This window comes from Ctenocephalides felis, unplaced genomic scaffold (genome assembly GCF_003426905.1).
Source record: "Ctenocephalides felis isolate EL2017-DRISC unplaced genomic scaffold, ASM342690v1 CF-g0.4_SCAFFOLD_00845, whole genome shotgun sequence".
Lineage (NCBI taxonomy): Eukaryota > Metazoa > Arthropoda > Insecta > Siphonaptera > Pulicidae > Ctenocephalides > Ctenocephalides felis.
The window spans coordinates 76,935,302-76,955,689 of NW_020536999.1; the positions used below are offsets into that span (position 1 = coordinate 76,935,302).

Sequence of the window (20,388 nt, forward strand, 5' to 3'; positions counted from 1 at the left end):
CTCTGTCTCCTTGGTCTCGGTCTCTGTCTCTGTCTCCTTGGTCTCGGTCTCTGTCTCTGTCTCCTTGGTCTCGGTCTCTGTCTCTGTCTCCTTGGTCTCGGTCTCTGTCTCTGTCTCCTTGGTCTCGGTCTCGGTCTCCTTGGTCTCGGTCTCCTTGGTCTCGGTCTCGGTCTCCTTGGTCTCGGTCTCGGTCTCCTTGGTCTCGGTCTCGGTCTCGGTCTCCTTGGTCTCGGTCTCGGTCTCGGTCTCGGTCTCGGTCTCCTTGGTCTCGGTCTCGGTCTCGGTCTCGGTCTCGGTTTCGGTCTCGGTCTCGGTCTCCTTGGTCTCGGTCTCGGTCTCCTTGGTCTCGGTCTCCTTGGTCTTGGTCTTGGTCTCGGTCTCCTCGGTCTTGGTCTCGGTTTCGGTCTCCTCGGTCTTGGTCTCGGTCTCGGTCTCGGTCTCGGTCTTGGTCTTGGTCTTGGTCTTGGTCTTGGTCTTGTATCCTTTCTCAAACATTCCAATATGTGTATTCCAACCTTATGTTTTTTTATTTCAGGTTCAATTCTCCACTACCGAACCCACTGCTATCATCAGCCCAACCGACTTTATCGACTCTAGGCAATCAAACGTAAGTAAGCTCATATCAAGTATCTATCAGGCTGTATGTATCCTTTCTCAAACATTTTAAAAGATGTTTTCTAACCTTTTGTTTTTTTTATTGCAGGTTCAATTCTCCACTAATGAACCAACTGCTATCATCAACCCAACAGACTTTATCGACTCTAGTCAATCAAACGGTAAGTCTCCGCGGTCTCGGTCTTGGTCTCGGTCTTGGTCTCGGTCTTGGTCTCGGTCTTGGTCTCGGTCTTGGTCTCGGTCTTGATCTCGGTCTTGGTCTCGGTCTTGGCCTCGGTCTTGGTCTCGGTCTCGGTCTTGGTCTCGGTCTTGGTCTCGGTCTCCTCGGTCTTGGTCTCCTCGGTCTCGGTCTTGGTCTCGGTCTCCTCGGTCTTGGTCTCGGTCTCGGTCTCGGTCTCGGTCTCCTCAGTCTTGGTCTTGGTCTTGGTCTTGTATCCTTTCTCAAACATTTCGATATGTGTATTCTAACCTTATGTTTTTTTATTTCAGGTTCAATTCTCCACTACTGAACCCACTGCTATCATCAGCCCAACCGACTTTATCGACTTTAGTCAATCAAACGTAAGTAAGCTCATATCAAGTATCTACCAGGCTGTATGTATCCTTTCTCAAACATTTTAAAAGATGTTTTCTAACCTTTTGTTTTTTTTTATTGCAGGTTCAATTCTCCACTAATGAACCAACTGCTATCATCAACCCAACAGACCTTATCGACTCTAGTCAATCAAACGGTAAGTCTCCGCGCTCTCGGTCTTGGTCTCGGTCTTGGTCTCGGTCTTGGTCTCGGTCTTGGTCTCGGTCTTGGTCTCGGTCGGTCTGGTCTCGGTCTTGGTCTCGGTCTTGGTCTCGGTTTCGGTCTCGGTCTTGTTCTCGGTCTTGGTCTCGGTCTTGGTCTCGGTCTCCTCGGTCTCCTCGGTCTTGGTCTCGGTCTCCTCGGTCTCCTCGGTCTTGGTCTCGGTCTCCTCGGTCTCCTCGGTCTTGGTCTCGGTCTCCTCGGTCTCGATCTTGGTCTCGGTCTTGGTCTCGGTCTTGGTCTTGGTCTCGGTCTTGGTCTTGGTCTCGGTCTCGGTCTCCTCGGTCTCGATCTTGGTCTTGGTCTTGGTCTCGGTCTCCTCGGTCTCGGTCTCCTCGGTCTCGGTCTCCTCGGTCTCGGTCTCCTCGGTCTCGGTCTCCTCGGTCTCGGTCTCGTCTTGGTCTCGGTCTTGGTCTCGATCTCGGTCTTGGTTTCGGTCTCGGTCTCGGTCTCGGTCTCGGTCTCGGTCTTGGTCTTGGTCTCGGTCTTGGTCTTGGTCTCGGTCTCGGTCTCCTCGGTCTCGGTCTTGGTCTCGGTCTCGGTCTCCTCGGTCTCGGTCTCGGTCTCGGTCTCGATCTACTCGGTCTCGGTCTTGGTCTCGGTCTTGGTCTCGGTCTTGGTCTCGGTCTTGGTCTCTCTTGGTCTCGGTCTTGGTCTCGGTCTCCTCGGACTCGGTCTCGGTCTCGGTCTCCTCGGTCTTGGTCTTGGTCTCGGTCTCGGTCTCGATCTCCTCGTTCTTGGTCTTGGTGCGCATTCAAACATCTAGTTTGAAATTTTGAAATCCAGCTTGTTTCTCAAATTACTTATATTTATTTTAACGGATTTTTTTGCTTTTATGTACTATATTCGTTATTGCACAATGGGTCTCCCGTGACGGAGAAATGTTGAAGACGCAGTGCTTGAAAAGTGTTTGAATTTTTTTAAAAAAAGTATATCGATCAATACCAAGAGCAACTACTACAGGAGAAGCACAACCCAGGATAGACTTGTGATACAAATGGAATCAATGCCGAGGCCAACTACTACAGGAGAAGCACAACCCAGGAGGGACTTGTGATACAAGAGGAATCAATTCCAAGACTAACTGCTACAGTAGAAGCACATTTCAGGATAATATGCATGCATGTATTAGTTTTCTCGTATTACATATAATTAGTCGTTATCTAGACTTACATTTATATAAGTATATAATATTTTAATATTAACATTACCGGGGCCCCGTTTATATGCTCATCCCTTTTAGGGAAATTTGTGTTTTTTTTAATCTCGTTTCAGGTGTATTTCCATGAAGATTTCCAGAAGATTTCCTCTTCAAGACAATCAGGAAGCCGCTACCAGATTGGAGATTATGCGCATAAATGAAATCATATGGAGCAAAGATAAAATGTAAGAAAAAACTTTAATTATATTGTATTATTATTATTGGATCTTTATAATAGTGTATCGATATTATTGTATTATATTAGTCTTAAACTAATGTTTAGTTAAGGGTCCTTTTGACGTAAAAATTTCGATCGAATATTTTGTAATTTATTTTCAAATTAATTTAAAATAATACTCAATTTTTATTTCATACTTATCCATCACTTTCCAGGGGCCAACCAGGACCAACAGAAGACTGCTGACGGATCAAGACCAACAGAAGAAAACTGCCGGATTGGTGAATATCAAGATGAATATGAAGTGTGAGAAGACTTTAGTTATATTATTCTATTATTATTAAGTAATTACTATTAAGTAGTTATATTATTTATAAGGGGCGTTTTCGGTCATACGTTTTTTAAAGTTGTTCGCGTATTATTAATTCGCGTTTTTACGTTAATATCTTCAGTCATACCTTTTTTGGGGTTTTTCGCGTACTTTTGTTTGAGCTCAAAGGGGGTGGCGTTGTGGAAGAACATTTCTTTTTTCCGCGCTTTTTTACATTAATTAATTAATAATTGCAAATCACAAAATGATTTGTCCATAAGCTTCATAGGCTGGGAGACTATGAAGTCTTTTTTCCAAGTAATTGCATGGTGTATTTGGGGAGTACTTCTGTACTCTGGGGGGTACATCATGTGGATGCTTTTTTTTATAATATCACAATCACCGTTATAAAACCGAACTACAATTTCCATATTAAAATTTCATACAACACTACACACCGAGAGGTTCTTTCGCTTTTAAAAATCGAAATTTTTGGGTACATTAGGTCATCTCGCGAGGTTCTTTTCGCGTTACATTCGGTACAATTCGTTTATTAGTTAAGAATAATTAGTCAATAAGTTAGTTTAGGTGGATTAGGGCTGCAGAAGTCGTTGCATTTCTGTGGCGACACCACATTAAAAAAAACGCGCCTAGCAACTCTACCTCCTGGGTGGTGTGGAAAAGAGTTGCATTCTAGCTATAAGTACAATTGTCATAATTAGGTATTTAGATAATTGTTTTTATTAATATATATAGATGTATCACTATAGGTTGCACGCATTACTGATAATTATAAACTTATATCAAAAAGTCTTATAAATATAAAAAAAATCAAATAAATCTTTACTTTTAAATTTGTTACTTTCCAGTTTTTTCTTGCTCAAGCTTATAAGTAAACGATTTTTTTTAAGTCACTTCTAATTATTAATAATTTTTGCATTTTATACTCTTAAATCAATTAAAAATTATTTAATTTGTTAATTCATGGAAAAAGTTCTATTCCAGTTATAACTGTAATTATCAGTATCAAAATATTTAAATCAATATTTTAATTTATATAGAATATTTTAATTTTAATTTAATGTATATATGAATTTATTACAAAATAATATCGAATTGTATAAAATATTAAAAAATACAAATTAATAATAATAATTAATTTGCTTTTTATGTTTTTACATTGACTTTTTCACAGAAATTTGTAAACAAATTTTAGACTTTTTAGAAAGAATAACTAAAAATTATCATTTGAATCGTGCGTTGAAAATATATTTTTGGGTGGTACTGCAATGTGCAAAGTTGTATGGTTTTTAGTAGTATTAATATTACTTGTAAGAAAGCAGAAAGTGAACGTTAAATTATTACTTAATCAGCCTGTTTAATAGGTGTGTATCTATTAATATAAAAATACAAATAAAAAAAACTTATTTCAAAAATAAATGCAACAATAAAAGAATACATTATAAGTAATTTATTAATGGGAGAAAGTTGACCAAAAATAAAAACTTGTTTTAAAAATGCTCTACGGGACGCAGCATGTCTTGCCATCAACAGAAAATAAAGGTTTTTTGAATCATTCAAAAAATCCGTGCGCCCGAAATCGTGGACGATAATTGCATCCAAACATACATACACAAACACACATACTTCAAATGTTCTGTAACCTTTGAAACGTAAAGATATGCAAAAATTTCCATTTTCAATTTTTTACGATTATTATGACTTACCCTACAAGAAGTTGATAATAGAATAAAATTCAACTTAAACATTTTCTATATTCCAATTAGAAATAGGAGCATGCCAAGCATCTATTATTATAATGCCTACAGGCGTATTAAATGTGAATTTCAAAATTTCATAAACATTGAATAAAATATAACATTTTTCATGCCACAAATATTGCAGGCTATAAAACTATTAAACTTTTTTATCATACACATATTTGTATTATCATCAGTTGTGAGTGTTTAACCCAGCGATTTCCAACCTGTGGGGCGCACCAACCCTAAGGGGGCCTCATACCGTTCCAAGGAGGGCGCGACGCTGTTTTAAAAATATTAATTTTAAATGTTGAGTAAATGAAATATTAATTTTAAATGCTGAGAAACTGCCATCTAAAAAAATCTAGATATGTTCAAATACGAATGGAACAGAAATCTATTTGTCATTGTGAAATATGATGATATGCTGAGAAACAAGCTCAACCGTCGCATTACTTTTTTCTAATGGTGTGATTATTATTTTTCTATGATTTGTTTTCATTAAAATTATTTTGTCTTATAATCGATAGTTATATTTGTATGTATTTTTTAATATTGTGTATTATTTGGCATAATTTCAGTTAAGTATATTTAAATTAAATTATTAGAACAATTAGGGGGGGGGCGCAATATTTTTTTCTTTCGAAAGGGGGGCGCAAGGAGGAAAAGGACGGAAACTACTGGTTTATCCCCTTAACTTAGGATTTTGATACAGTTTTGTTTTTGTGTTTTATTGTTTCGTTAAAATAAATATTTTGTAATAATTGTGTCAAATAATACAAATATTATAAAAAATATACATGCAAACATAACTATTGATTATAAGAAAAAACTAGTTGGTTTGGTATTTAGCATTGAGGCAAGTTACATAAACTTCCCGATATGTATAAATAATCGACTTGATCAATAATAAATAAATTAATTTATGAGTGATTAAAAGTATTCCGAGTGGATTTATTACACATCATTGCAAACGAACAAACGAACACGTTAATTCGGAATATTTTCTAAAAGCAAATTCTCAAAAATCATTAATATTAATTAATCAATAATTATAATTGAACCAGTTTCCGTAGGACTTTGATTGTTTACTATGTTCAACACCAAGTACACTCGTTATTCCAACTAAATCGTCTAATTTTATTTTTAACAAACGTCAAAAAAACTACTCATTTTCTCAAACTTTGATAAATTTTTAAAATTAAACTACTTGTCGTAAGGCCGTAATATTTCAGTATGTTCTATAAGACCATGATATATATCGCCAAAAAAAGTTTCATAAAAATCGGCTTAAATTTTTTTTCAACATTTAATTACAAGAAAACGGCTCGGTAGATTTTTACCTAAAACTAATCAGTATCATTCCCAACTAATACCTTTCGAACAGTTTTTGATTTTTTAAAATCGGTTCGGTAGTATGAGCTTAAATGTGGACGAAAGGTTTAACACTTTTTTCCAAATTACAAAGAAACGGCTCGGGCGATCGTCGCACAAAACTGAGAAACGATAATCCTCATCGAGATACTGAATTGTCCTGGCTGTGGTAGTGTATTGGGAGGTATGTTCTGGATCACCAGTACGACCAGGAATTGTTTTGGTAGGCTGGACCCGAGCGGTGAACAGTTGAATAGTTGTTGAAGTATTATATTTTGATGTGGACTCTCCAGAGTCCAATGGTAGTGTGAAAGGCCTTTAGACGAACAGCGATTTGATAGTAATTTGCAAACACACTTCTTTCTTCGAATGATACTTTATTATTCACTATTTTTACAATTAATATTTGTTGATAACCTGTTGGTTATCATATCAGCAAAGACTACATTTTACTGAATACTATGTCTGACTAACTCTATGTCTGTCTCCGAGTCTTACTCCAGGTTTGACTCCAGGTTTGACTGGCTGTCTAACTTTTGTCTAACTCTTATATACTAATTTATCGTTTACAACCTATTTACAAAATCCAACAGTAAGCACTTCCGATGTCCGCGTAACCTACATATAACTAGCAACGCGTTTTGTAATTATTAAACAAATAATTCGAATTCGAATTGTTATTACAGTTCAACCTCCCTCTTCAAAAGTTTTTCGTCCTCGGAAAACTATAAAAATTAAGAAAAAATTAAAAAAAAATGAGTTCCATCTCTTCTTCCTTCGGCCCTTAAAAACTTTTGTCCTCAAAAGTGTCATTACTGTTAGAATATGTTTACAAATAATGTGCTCTGAAAAAAAAATCTAATAATAATTTTATTTTTATTTCTACATTAATAAATCTTTAATAACATACATACAAAAAATCAGCAGTTGAATGCAAATTAGATGGTCGCTGATTATGTAAAGGCATCACTGAAATTTAAAATGTTATTCCGGTAAAACAAAATATGCTTCGAACAACTTACCATAAATGATGCAAATAATTTTTTTTTTTAAAAAAACTTTTATATCAATAGAGCATAAAAATCATAATATGAAAAATGTCTTTAAAATCTGCAAAAAATATTAATGGCATAAAGAATCTTGCATTTGATAATTCAAATCATAAATAGTAATTAATGAAAATTTAAATTTACGTTGTATTGTTAATACTTGATATATTCCAAATTTGCTAGGTAATCAAAATTGAACAAATATTGCTTTGAAATATGAGAATTCGCTTATGTCAACCAAACATAATGACTTGCGTTGTTACTATTGTGTTTACACCTGGCGAGTTTTTTGTTTCTTCCGGTATTTATAATTAAACAATTTTGGTGCTTTTCTGAATATAATAAAATCGGGAATGTTTCTCTTCTTTACATGAGTTTGCGACGATATCAATTTTCTGCTGCTTTGGCTTTGGAAATGTGCATATTTCTTCTTTGTGTTCAAATTCATATTCTTACGGTTGAACATATCTGTAATAGTGGCTATATTTTCATTTATTGACAATTTTCGTTGTGAAGGTAATTTTCTTATCATATTAATATTATATTCCCTGATTTCTTGATTATTTTCTTCTATAATTTCATCATTAATTTTTCTTCTTTTAATATTTCTTTTCTTTTTCTTTTTCTTCTTTATTTTAATGGGAATAGTTTTCATATATTCTGGTCCTTCATCATTAAGTATTCTTATTTCTTCTTGTTTATCATTAATTTCTTTCATGTCGTAAACCTCATCTTGGGTTTGTTCCATATCTTGTGCCACATATATGTTCAGATCCTTTTCTTCTTCGTAAGAATTTGTTCGTATGGTTTGTTCCATATCTTCTGCCTCATATAGATCCTTTTCTTCTTCGTATGAATTTGTTCGTATGGTTTGTTCCATATCTTCTGCCTCATATAGATTCTTTTCTTCCTCGTATGAATTTGCAGCGATTGTCGTCAACTCTTCTATTTTGGTGTTGTGAGTCAAACTTTCTGCTTTATATTCTTCTTGTTCTTCGGATTCTTCGGACTCTTCGGATTCTTCGGATTCTTCAGATTCTTCCTTAGTTGTTATGAATGCCTTGTATGTATCATCATATGTTTTTGTATATTTCAGATCTTTATTACTTTCGTAGTCCATTCTATCGTCATTTCCACCATTGTAGATTCTAAGTTTGTCATCTCTTTTCCGATTTGTAAGTTTTCGACATTGGTTAATGTGGTGTCCCCTTTTCTTGCAGTATCTGCAAGTGACGAATGGGTTGTATTTTTTATCAGATCTGATGTTTAAATATTTTTCTTCCTTTGCAGCAATGTGCATAGCATCTTTCAAATTTTCCGGTTTGGCTGCTTTAACTATAATTTTCAGGTCAAATGGTAAGCCTTTAAGAAAAACTGCCAAAGCCAAGTCACAATATGATGGATACGCTATTTCATTTTGTGTAAAATAGCATTCGTTGTTTATTAACGTAAGCAAACTCTCAACTTTCTCTGCAAACTTCTCAATCGATTCCCCATTTTTTCTTGTTGTTGTTGCTAGCTCGTGATGTAACTCAGCGATGGACCTTATATCTTTGAAACGTTTAATTAGAATAGGTTTGACATTATTCCATAACTGATAATCAGCCCGTCTAATGCAATCAAAAGCCGTTCCACTTAATTTACAAATAACAATCTTCGATATAAATTTATACGTCTCAAAATCTACATCATCTAAAATTGAGTCTACAGTACTTAAAAATTTAAAGAGGTCATCCGAATTACCACTAAATTCGGGTATAGTGCTAATTGCTAATTGAATTCTAAATTTATTTATTTCTATACTATTATCTTTACCTTTTCTAGCTTCTTCAAAAATGGGTTCCATCTTGAGATATTATTAAATTTCGATTTGCTTACTTGAATCCGAGATAGTTATGTCCAAGTTAGTCGTAGTCTCGCGTTCGTTCTAAAGTTCTCCGGTAGGCGCCACCATCCCTTAGTTTGTGCTTCGAATGATCGTTCGGTTTGTCGAGTTGTGGCAGCTTTGAACTCGATGTCTCCGTCAGAAAATTCTTCAGCGCTACGAGGGAAAAAACCGCTAAGCCACCATGAATTGTCCTGGCTGTGGTAGTGTATTGGGAGGTATGTTCTGGATCACCAGTACGACCAGGAATTGTTTTGGTAGGCTGGACCCGAGCGGTGAACAGTTGAATAGTTGTTGAAGTATTATATTTTGATGTGGACTCTCCAGAGTCCAATGGTAGTGTGAAAGGCCTTTAGACGAACAGCGATTTGATAGTAATTTGCAAACACACTTCTTTCTTCGAATGATACTTTATTATTCACTATTTTTACAATTAATATTTGTTGATAACCTGTTGGTTATCATATCAGCAAAGACTACATTTTACTGAATACTATGTCTGACTAACTCTATGTCTGTCTCCGAGTCTTACTCCAGGTTTGACTCCAGGTTTGACTGGCTGTCTAACTTTTGTCTAACTCTTATATACTAATTTATCGTTTACAACCTATTTACAAAATCCAACAGTAAGCACTTCCGATGTCCGCGTAACCTACATATAACTAGCAACGCGTTTTGTAATTATTAAACAAATAATTCGAATTCGAATTGTTATTACAGTTCAATACATCAAATGTTTTTTAAATATCTGAAATCGGTCCAGCCGTTTTAGAAAAAACGTCGATTTGCGGCAAAAAATTTGTTTACATATATACGCACACACACATACACACACACACATACTTTTTCTAATATTGGTCTCATTCGATTCAGAATGGCTTGAAACGTCGAGAAAACATAAAATTAGCAATTCGGATTTTTTATGAAAACATAAACTTCTCCTTCGGCATGTGGCCGCTAAGGACCCCAGGACCGGCCATGTCTGTATGGTACAAAAGAAAATTAAATGTAGCTCCAACTACATCGCATAAAACTTTGAATAATTTTGAGTTAGTGGCGCTGCCTCGAATATGATTAACAATTTTTACAACGTGTTTAGCAAATCAGGTGGAAGCGTTTCCACAGCCAAAGCGAAATGGTGTATCAGGCCATTTTCCTCGATAAACTCTTTTAGCGTTTGAAATACGTCTTCGCCGCGCGTAGTAGTGGGCAAAGACTTGCAGAACAAATATTTCTCCTTCACATCGTCATCTTTAAAGTATCGTGAAAACATCAATAATTGTGTCCACTTGCAGCGCAAACATAGGACTTTATTTTATTTTGTTTACCGTACTATTATTTGGTTTATTGCTATTTTAATACTATTTCGTGCCATCCTTTGTTACCCCTCTAGAATATTCGTTTTACCCTTGCGGGGGTAATTACCCCCAGGTTGGGAACCACTGCATTGGATGATTCCGGCCGGGATCGATCCGGCCGCCTTCTGCGTGTTAAGCAGATGTGATAACCACTACACCACGGAACCTACAAAAATAAAACGCATTTGCAGCACGCATCGCCAATATTTAATAAAAGCTTAGAATAAATATTGAAGACTTCGATGTATGATTCATCGTGAGATTGCACCGACAGTCAATAAACCACCAAAAGTCTTTATTGGATTTGAATAAATATAGAGGATTTTATTATATGATTCCGGCCGGGATCGAATCGGCGGCCTTCTGCGTGTTAAGCAGATGTGATAACCACTACACCACGGTACCTACAAAAACAAAACGCATTTGCAGCTATATTGAGGACATCGATGTAAAATTCATCATGATAATGCACCGACAATCTTGTGTTTTGATAAATATAGAAGATTTCATTAGATGATTCCGGCCGGGATCAAACCGGCGGCCTTCTGGGTGTTAAGCAGATGTGATAACCACTACACCACGAAATCTACAAAAATAAATCGCATTTGCAGCACGCTTCGCCAATATTTAATAAAAGCTTAAAATAAATAATGAAGACTTTGATGTATTATTCATCGTGGGCTTGCACCGATAGTCAATAAACCACCAAAATTCTTCATTTGTTTGGAATAAATACAAAGTATTTCATCGGATGATTCCGGAAGGGATCGAACCGGCGGCTTTCTGCGTGTAAAGCAGATGTGATAACCACTACACCACGAAACCTACAAAATTAAAACGCATTTGCAGGCAGCATCGCCAATATTCAATAAAAGCTTAGAATAAATATTGAGGACATCGATGTATGATTGACATCATGGAATTGCACCGACAATTAATATATCACCAAAAATCCTCATTGGTTTTGAATTAATATAGAGGATTTTATTACATGATTCCGGCCGAAATTGAACCGGCGGCCTTCTGCGTGTGAAGCAGATGTGATTACTACTACACAACGGAACCTACAAAAATAAATCGCATTTGCAGCACACATCGCCAATATTTAATGAAAGCTTAAAATAAATAATGAAGACTTTGATGTATGATTCATCGTGGGATTGCACCGATAGTCAATAAACCACCAAAATTCTTCATTTGTTTGGAATAAATACAAAGTATTTCATCAGATGATTCCGGCCGGAATCGAACCGGCGGCTTTCTGCGTGTGAAGCAGATGTGATAACCACTACACCACGGAACCTACAAAAATAAAACGCATTTGCAGCACGCATCGCCAATATTTATTAAAAGTTTAAAATAAATATTGGTGATTTCGATATATGATTCATCGTGGGATTGCACCGACAGTCAATAAACCACCAAACGCCTTTATTGGTTTTGAATAAATAAAGAGTATTACATTACACGATTTCGACTGGTATCGAACCGGCGGCATTCTGCGTGTTAAGCAGATGTATAATTTATCATGGTATTGCAACGACAATTAATAAACCACCAAAACCCTTTATTGGCTTTGAATAAATATATAGGATTTCATTAGATGATTCCGGCCGGGATCAAACCGGCGGCGTTCTGCGTGTTAAGCAGATGAGATAACCACTACACCACGGAACCTACAAAAATATTGAGAACTTTGATGTATGATTTATCATGGGATTGCACCGACAATCAATAAACCACCAAAACCCTTCATTGGCTTTGAATAAATATATAGGATTTCATTAGATGATTCTGGCCGGGATCGAACCGGCGGCTTTCTGTATGATTTATGATTCATCATGGCATTGCACCGACAATCAATAAACCATCAAAAACCTTTATTCGTTTTGAATAAATATAGAGGATTACATTAGATGATTCCGGCCGGGATAGAACCGGCGGCCTTCTGCGTGTTAAGCAGATGTGATAACCACTGCACCACGAAACCTACAAAAATAAACCCCATTTGCAGCAATATTGAGGACATCATGAGATTGCACAGACAATCAATAAACCATCAAACCCTTTATTTGTTTTGATAAATATAAAATATTTCATTAGATGATTCCGGCCGGGATTGAACCGGCGGCCTTCTGCGCGTAAGGCAGATGTGATAACCACTACACCACGAAACCTACAAAAATAAAACGCATTTGTAGCATTCATCGACAATATTTAATAAAAGCTTAGAATAAATATTGCAGACTTCGATGTATGATTCATCGTGAGATTGCACCGACAGTCAATAGACCACCAAAACCCTTCATCGGTTTTGAATAAATGTACAGGATTTCATTAGATGATTCCGGCCGGGATCATTCACAGCAATATTGAGGACATCGATGTAAGATTCATCATGAGATTGCACCGACAATCAATAAACCACCAAAACCCTTTATTCGTTTTGATAAATATAGAAGATTTCATTAGATGATTCCGGCCGGGATCGAACCGGTGACCTTCTGCGGGTAAAGCAGATGTCATAACCACTACACCACGAAACCTACAAAAATAAAACGCATTTGTAGCACTCATCGCCAATATTTAATAAAAGCTTAGAATAAATATTAAGGACTTCGATGTATGATTCATCGTGAGATTGCACCGACAGCCAATAGACCACCAAAACCCTTTATTGGTTTTGAATAAATGTAGAGGATTCCATTAGATGATTCCGGCCGGGATAGAACAGGCGGCCTTCTGCGTGTAAAGCAGATGCGATAACCACCAGACCACGGAACCTACGAAATAAAACCCATTCACAGCAATATTGAGAACATCGATGTAAGATTTATCATGAGATTGCACCGACAAACAATAAATCACCAAAACGCTTTATTCGTTTTGATAAATATAGAGGATTTCATTAGATGATTCCGGCCGGGATCGAACCGGTGACCTTCTGCGAGTAAAGCAGATGTGATAACCACTACACCACGGAACCTACAAAAATAAAACGCATTTGCAGCACGCATCGCCAATATTTAATAAAAGTTTAGAATAAATATTGAAGACTTCGATGTATGATTCATCGTGAGATTGCACCGACAGTCAATAAACCACCAAAAGCCTTCATTGGATTTGAATAAATATAGAGGATTTTATTAGATAGTTTATTAGATGATTTCTAGGCCTTCTGCGTGTTATCCCATCATGAGATTGCACCGACAATCAATAAACCACCAAAACCCTTTATTCGCTTTGAATAATATACAGGATTTCATTAGATGATTTCAGCCGGGTTCGAACCGGCGGCCTTCTGCGTGTTAAGCAGATGTGATAACCACTACACCACAAAACCTACAAAAATAAATACCATTTGCAGCAATATTGAGAACATCGATGTAAGATTCATCATGAGATTGCACCGACAATCAATAAACCACCAAAAACCTTTATTCGTTTGATAAATATAGAGGATTTCATTAGTTGATTCCGGCCGGGTTCGAACCGGCGACCTTCTGCGTGTAAAGCAGATGTGACAACCACTACACCACGGAACCTATAAAAATGAAACGCATTTGCAGCACTCATCGCCAATATTTAATAAAAGCTTAGAATAAATATTGAAAACTTTGATGTATGATTTATCATGGGATTGCGCTGACAATCAATTTACCACCAAAACCCTTTATTGGTTTTGAATAAATACAGAGGATTTCATTACATGATTCCGGCCGGGATCGAACCGGCGGTCTTCTGTATGATTTATGATTCATCACGGGATTGCACCGACAACCAATAAACCACCAAAAACCTTTATTCGTTTTGAATAAATATAGAGGATTACATTAGATGATTCCGGGCGGGATCGAACCGGCGCCCTTCTGCGTGTGAAGCAGATGCGATAACCACTACACCACGGATCCTACAAAAATAAAACGCATTTGCAGCACGCATCGCCAATATTTATTAAAAGCTTAGAATAATGATTGAGGACTTTGATGTCGATCAATAAACCACCAAAACCCTCTATTGGCTTTGAATAAATATATAGGATTTCATTAGATGATTCTGGCCGGGATTGAACCGGCGGCCTTCTGTATGATTTATGATTCATCATGGGATTGCACCGACAATCAATAAACCACCAAAAACCTTTATTCGTTTTGAATAAATATAGAAGATTACATTAGATGATTCCGGCCGGGATCGAACCGAACCAGATGTGATAACCACCACACCACGGAACCTATAAAAATAAATCGCATTTGCAGCACGCATCGCCAATATTTAATAAAAGCTTAAAACAATGAAGACTTCGATGTATGATTCATCGTGGGATTGCACCGATAGTCAATAAACCACCAAAATTCTTCATTTGTTTGGAATAAATACAAAGGATTTCGTTAGATGATTCCGGCCGGGATCGAACCGGCGTTCCGTGGTGTAGTGGTTACTACATCTGCTTAACACGCAGAAGGGCGCCGGTTTGATCCCGGCCGGAATCATCTAATGTAATCCTCTATATTTATTCAAAACAAATAAAGGTTTTTGGTGGTTTATTGATTGTCGGTGCAATCCCATGATGAATCATAAATCATACAGAAGACCGCCGGTTCGATCCCGGCCGGAATCATGTAATGAAATCCTCTGTATTTATTCAAAACCAATAAAGGGTTTTGGTGGTAAATTGATTGTCGGTGCAATCCCATGATAAATCATACATCAAAGTTTTCAATATTTATTCTAAGCTTTTATTAAATATTGGCGATGCGTGCTACAAATGCGTTTTATTTTTGTAGGTTCTGTGGTGTAGTGGTTATCACATCTGCTTCACACGCAGAAGACCGCCGGTTCAATTTCGGCCGGAATCATGTAATAAAATTCTCTATATCAATTCAAAACCAATGAAGATTTTTGGTGATATATTGATTGTCGGTGCAATCCCATGGTGTCAATCATACGTCGATGTCCGCTACACCACGGAACCTACGAAAATAAAACGCATTTGCGCCCGCATCGCCAATATTTAATAAAAGCTTAGAATAAATATTGAGGACTTTGATGTATGATTTATCATGGTGTTGCAACGACAATCAATAAACCACCAAAACCCTTTATTGGCTTTGAATAAATATATAGGATTTCAATTAGATGATTCCGGCCGGGATCGAACCGGCGGCCTTCTGTATGATTTATGATTCATCATGGGATTGCACCGACAATCAATAAACCATCAAAAACCTTTATTCGTTTTGAATAAATATAGAAGATTACATTAGATGATTCCGGCCGGGATCGAACCGGCGGCCTTCTGCGTGTAAAGCAGATGTGATAACCTATTGTGTAATAATGCATTTTGTGCGGTTTTAATAAATAACCAAAGTACAAGGCCAGCGCACGAATGCGGAAGTGCACATATGTCACGTCCTATACTGAATAAATAGAGTAGTGATCGTCTATCAAATTCAGTGATGTCTTAGAAGAGAGTCCAGTCTAATAATGTCTTGGTTGGACGGATTTATCACCGAATTGGAGAGTGGATCAACCAATATTTGGAACCCAAATCAATTCAACAAACACCCCATATCATTTCAAACCACTACACCACGGAACCTACAAAAATAAAAAGCATTTGCAACACGCATCGCCAATATTTAATAAAAGCTTAAAATAAATATTGTAGACTTCGATATATGATTCATCGTGGGATTGCACCGACCATCAATAAACCACCAAAAGCCTTTATTCGTTTTGAATAAATATAGAGGATTACAGATGTGATAACCACTACACCACGGAACCTACAAAAGTAAATCACATTTGCAGCATGCATCGCCAATATTTAATAAAAGCTTAGAATAAATATTGAAGACTTCTATGTAGGATGCGTAGTGGGATTGCACCGACAGTAAATAAACCACGAAAACCTTTTATTAGTTTTAAATAAAGGTAGAGGATTTCATTAGATGACTCCGACCGGGATCGAAAATAAAACAATCAATATACCACCAAAACCCTTCATTGGTTTTGAATTAATATAGAGGATTCCATTAGATGATTCCGGGCGGGATCGAACCGGCGGCCTCCTGCGCGTAAAGCAGATGTGATAACCACTACACCACGGACACTACAAAAATAAAACGCATTTGCAGCACGTATCGCCAATATTTAATAAGAGCTTAGAATAATTATTGAGGATTATCGTACGCGGGCTATGCCCGTAATATTTACGTTTTGCATAGCCATTGTACGCAGGCTAGGTGTAGGTGAAGGTATTCAATTCTAAAATTATGTGGCGGGCCGCACTTATAAATAATTTACCATGCTTGATATATATATATATATATATATATATATATATACTAGCTGACCCGACAGACGTTGTTCTGTACTCATGTCTACAATTTTTAAATTTTTTATACTAATATTTACTGCTTAGTTAAAAATAATAATTACTGTTTTTTGAATTACTATTTACACCAATATATGAGTGATGTTGAATGTAGAACTATTTCAAATAAAATGATTGTTCTCAATTCCCACAGTTAACACTTTAATTATTCATTTAACAAATATTAAAAAATGTTCAATAAAATTGTATATTAAAAATTATACAGTGCGATTTATAGAACAAATTTATTTCCAATAGCTCAATTTATTTTATTGCATTTAAGGGTTATATAGTATTTTTAGTCATACCTGTAGATGTGGATGTATAAATAAATGATTTTTTGTTTATTCACGACTAAAACATCGATTTTCCAAATTTATCACAATAAAAATGATCGTCTGCCTTTGTGATTTATGTCACAGCATAAGATACACGTGTTGAAAATTGAAATCTTTTAAAAAGGACAACAAATTCAGAAAGAATTAATATATAGCATTCGCGGTAAAGGTGCAATATCACCTTTTATTTTTTTACCCAAAATATATGCTTTAAAAATGTTGCCTATAATTTTTATAATTTCGTACCATATTTTAACTGGCTTTTAGTAATTTTAATATCTAAATTACATTTTTTTCTCCAATAAATCAATATACATTATTGCTTAAGTTTATATTTGAAGTGAATTAATTTGTCAAATCATGTTCACATGTGCTCTATTCAACTTGCAATCAACAAAATTATTGCTCTGTGAATTTTTTTACTGTGCTCCAATTTACTTGATATTTTGGAAATAGGCTAATCTTTATCTTAATTTCAATGTTTTTAACAATTTGCACTCCGTCACCATCCACAGCATTAATTGGATTATTACTCTTTTAATTCTGATTTTATCAGAACTTGTAATACACTATTTTAAATGTGATTAAATGAGCTACAACTTTCTCTATCATTAATTTTACCGTAACTTCTCTTATTGTAAAACGGCGAAGTTTTAAAGGGCTCGAAAGACCTCTGGTTGGACAGCTCCTTAATTAATCATACATCTATCAATATTTGTGTAACGAAAAAATAATAAACAATAATAATTAGTCAGAAAAATACCTCGAATTTTCTTATATATATATACTTTTATACGTATTCTTTCAGAGGTATTATGATGAGAAATTGGTTGTTTTTTTTTAAATGTTTTTTTTTAAATGTTTTTTTTTCATGAAATCATGAGTTTTTTGAGAATCATTTGTACTAAAGTTGTGGTATTTTCTAGAATCCATCAAGATCTCTTAAACCAAGTTAATTCTAGATTGAATACGATTATTTTTAATTTTGGTGGATATGGCACTCAAAGTATTTGATTTAAATGAAAAAAAAAAACATTGCATGCGTCCTTTATCTGCATGATAGCTCACTCATTTTACACGCAGAAGTACTCATTTTAAAGCTTATTTTGAGCACTATAAAAACCCATTTTATATCTAGCCTAATAATGTTCCTAAAACACTATAAAATAACGATTTATTAAGATTTTAATTGATATAATTCTGTTCATTACATGATTTTCGTTAAAATGTATATTTTTGAAGGTGTTAGCAAAAAATGATGAAAAACGCAAAAAAAAAACAAATATTCAGTAGCCAGTAACTTGAAAAGTATTTCGTTTTTTGAAAAACATTATTAAATATTTTTCTCGTATAATTAGTTTTTTTATCGATACCCAACGTTATTTTGAAAAAAGTAAAATTACACCACTGAAAAGAAATGTCATCCACCCGAGAAGTGGTAAAGGAGTCTAAATTGTTTTCACTTCTGAAGAATAAGATGAACCTAGTTTCAAAATTCCAAACGAATTGGAAAATAGTAAAAATTTCAGACCCAAAGCGCTCCATTGAGTAAATATTCCGTACCCAATGACAAACATATGAATTTTTGACACAATGAAACTTCTAAATAATTTTTTTTGTATTGTGATTTAGTATAGTAAGGCAAAACGACTGCAAATTGAATATGTTTGAGCGCAATCACTTATGGCTCGCTCCTTTGCGCGAATTCGTACGGCGAATCTGTTCGCAAAGTGCGCAAACAAAATTATTGCAAGCAAAAGCAAACCACGCGCACGTCAGACGCATGCGCAGACTGCATCACTTGTCAAATGCATGTTAAATTATTTGCATCTTATATTAATTTAATTTTTGGCACATCTCAGCTGCTTTTCGGCATTAATAATGTAGACATTAAATTTTTCTTATTCATAATTATGAATTTATTATATTCTAATATCGCCTTAGCCTATAAGTGAATAGAAATGTTTGGCAAATGACAGTCCTCAATTGTTTTTAATGTCAAACTAAGTTTCAAATATTTTCAAGGGCAAACAATGATAAGCGGTTTTTTATAATTTTTTCTATTTATTTCTACAATCTAACTATATTTCTATGAATCAAAACATTCTAAAAAATTTCCCGAACAAACTTCAGGAAGATTCATGAAAATCCGAATTATAGTTTAGGAGGAAATATGAAACTTACATTGTTACAGAAGAATTTTATATATAAGATATATATATAATAGTATGCAAATAAATTTAACAAGAAAAAATACATTCTAATTAATTTAATAATGCGAGAAAGTTGATACAAATAGACAAAATTCAACTTGAGAAATGCTTGGCAGGCCTCCACTCATTGTCAGAGGACACAGCAAACAAATAATCCAGAAATATAGAATAATTATTGTAACATACAAATTATTATGTGATTATACATAGTAGAACAAAAACTCATACCAAATACTATTTTTATAAAATGTTTATCGCATTAATTATATTAACTGATATTTTTAACTTTTAGAAAAAATCTCGGCTGTTATCTGCACCATATTATAATTTGTTATGATATTTTATTGGTATTTAATAAAATAGCGTTGCATCCGAAACCTTCCTTATATTTCACTTACACACAAATAAATAAATAATATATATATATATATATATATATATATATATATATATATATTATATATATATATATATATATATATATATAACAGTAGTATATATATATATATATATATATATATTTATATACTACTGTTCATTGTTAGTCGACAAAACACACAAATTATTAAGCCACAAACATAAATAAAAATATAATTAAGAGAAATAATACTTGACAACAACCGTCACGAAGGTTAGATTACTACTGAGTTAAAATTGCATATTTACTTTCGTATTGCGCCCTCTATGATTCTGATCCCAAAACTATTCCGAATAGATAACAATTATTGAATTTTAATATCATCTGGTAACAATTCACGCCGTTTCGACCTTATAAATTGGGTCCAAAAACCGAAGTCAAACCATTCAGTGTTTGGAGTTCGTGGGGACAGTTCAATGGTAAGTCTTTTAAAAATATTTATATTGTGTAATAATTTCATATATTCAGTTTTAAATACGTTGCATGGAATTTGTGTTTTGCTCGATTGTGTTTGTCT

At 35.1% G+C, this 20,388-nt stretch overlaps 1 protein-coding gene and 15 non-coding genes across 16 annotated transcripts in view; 2 read left to right on the forward strand and 14 right to left on the reverse strand.

Moving 5' to 3' along the window:
• LOC113389729 overlaps positions 1–2,798 on the forward strand; it is a 19,842-nt gene extending 17,044 nt beyond the window's left edge. The window contains exons 2-6 of the mRNA XM_026626746.1: positions 536–607; positions 704–776; positions 1,105–1,176; positions 1,274–1,365; positions 2,684–2,798. Coding sequence (XP_026482531.1) covers positions 536–607; positions 704–776; positions 1,105–1,176; positions 1,274–1,365; positions 2,684–2,798 — 424 coding nt within the window. The remainder of the gene's footprint in view (positions 1–535; positions 608–703; positions 777–1,104; positions 1,177–1,273; positions 1,366–2,683) is intronic.
• Positions 2,799–10,617: 7,819 nt separating this feature from the next.
• Trnav-aac lies at positions 10,618–10,690 on the reverse strand. Its single transcript has one exon. It is a non-coding gene; the product is annotated as a tRNA-Val (tRNA).
• A 165-nt stretch (positions 10,691–10,855) lies between these two features.
• Trnav-aac lies at positions 10,856–10,928 on the reverse strand. Its single transcript has one exon. It is a non-coding gene; the product is annotated as a tRNA-Val (tRNA).
• Positions 10,929–11,037: 109 nt separating this feature from the next.
• Positions 11,038–11,110, reverse strand: Trnav-aac. The gene has a single exon. It is a non-coding gene; the product is annotated as a tRNA-Val (tRNA).
• Positions 11,111–11,275: 165 nt separating this feature from the next.
• Positions 11,276–11,348, reverse strand: Trnav-uac. Its single transcript has one exon. It is a non-coding gene; the product is annotated as a tRNA-Val (tRNA).
• A 405-nt stretch (positions 11,349–11,753) lies between these two features.
• Trnav-cac lies at positions 11,754–11,826 on the reverse strand. The gene has a single exon. It is a non-coding gene; the product is annotated as a tRNA-Val (tRNA).
• Positions 11,827–12,127: 301 nt separating this feature from the next.
• On the reverse strand, positions 12,128–12,200 carry Trnav-aac. The gene has a single exon. It is a non-coding gene; the product is annotated as a tRNA-Val (tRNA).
• A 240-nt stretch (positions 12,201–12,440) lies between these two features.
• On the reverse strand, positions 12,441–12,513 carry Trnav-aac. Its single transcript has one exon. It is a non-coding gene; the product is annotated as a tRNA-Val (tRNA).
• Positions 12,514–12,627: 114 nt separating this feature from the next.
• Positions 12,628–12,700, reverse strand: Trnav-uac. Its single transcript has one exon. It is a non-coding gene; the product is annotated as a tRNA-Val (tRNA).
• A 296-nt stretch (positions 12,701–12,996) lies between these two features.
• Trnav-uac lies at positions 12,997–13,069 on the reverse strand. The gene has a single exon. It is a non-coding gene; the product is annotated as a tRNA-Val (tRNA).
• A 367-nt stretch (positions 13,070–13,436) lies between these two features.
• Trnav-uac lies at positions 13,437–13,509 on the reverse strand. The gene has a single exon. It is a non-coding gene; the product is annotated as a tRNA-Val (tRNA).
• Positions 13,510–13,793: 284 nt separating this feature from the next.
• Trnav-aac lies at positions 13,794–13,866 on the reverse strand. The gene has a single exon. It is a non-coding gene; the product is annotated as a tRNA-Val (tRNA).
• Positions 13,867–13,995: 129 nt separating this feature from the next.
• On the reverse strand, positions 13,996–14,068 carry Trnav-uac. The gene has a single exon. It is a non-coding gene; the product is annotated as a tRNA-Val (tRNA).
• Positions 14,069–14,361: 293 nt separating this feature from the next.
• On the reverse strand, positions 14,362–14,434 carry Trnav-cac. The gene has a single exon. It is a non-coding gene; the product is annotated as a tRNA-Val (tRNA).
• Positions 14,435–15,309: 875 nt separating this feature from the next.
• Positions 15,310–15,382, forward strand: Trnav-cac. The gene has a single exon. It is a non-coding gene; the product is annotated as a tRNA-Val (tRNA).
• Positions 15,383–16,566: 1,184 nt separating this feature from the next.
• Positions 16,567–16,639, reverse strand: Trnav-uac. The gene has a single exon. It is a non-coding gene; the product is annotated as a tRNA-Val (tRNA).
• Between the last annotated feature and the right edge of the window lie 3,749 nt (positions 16,640–20,388).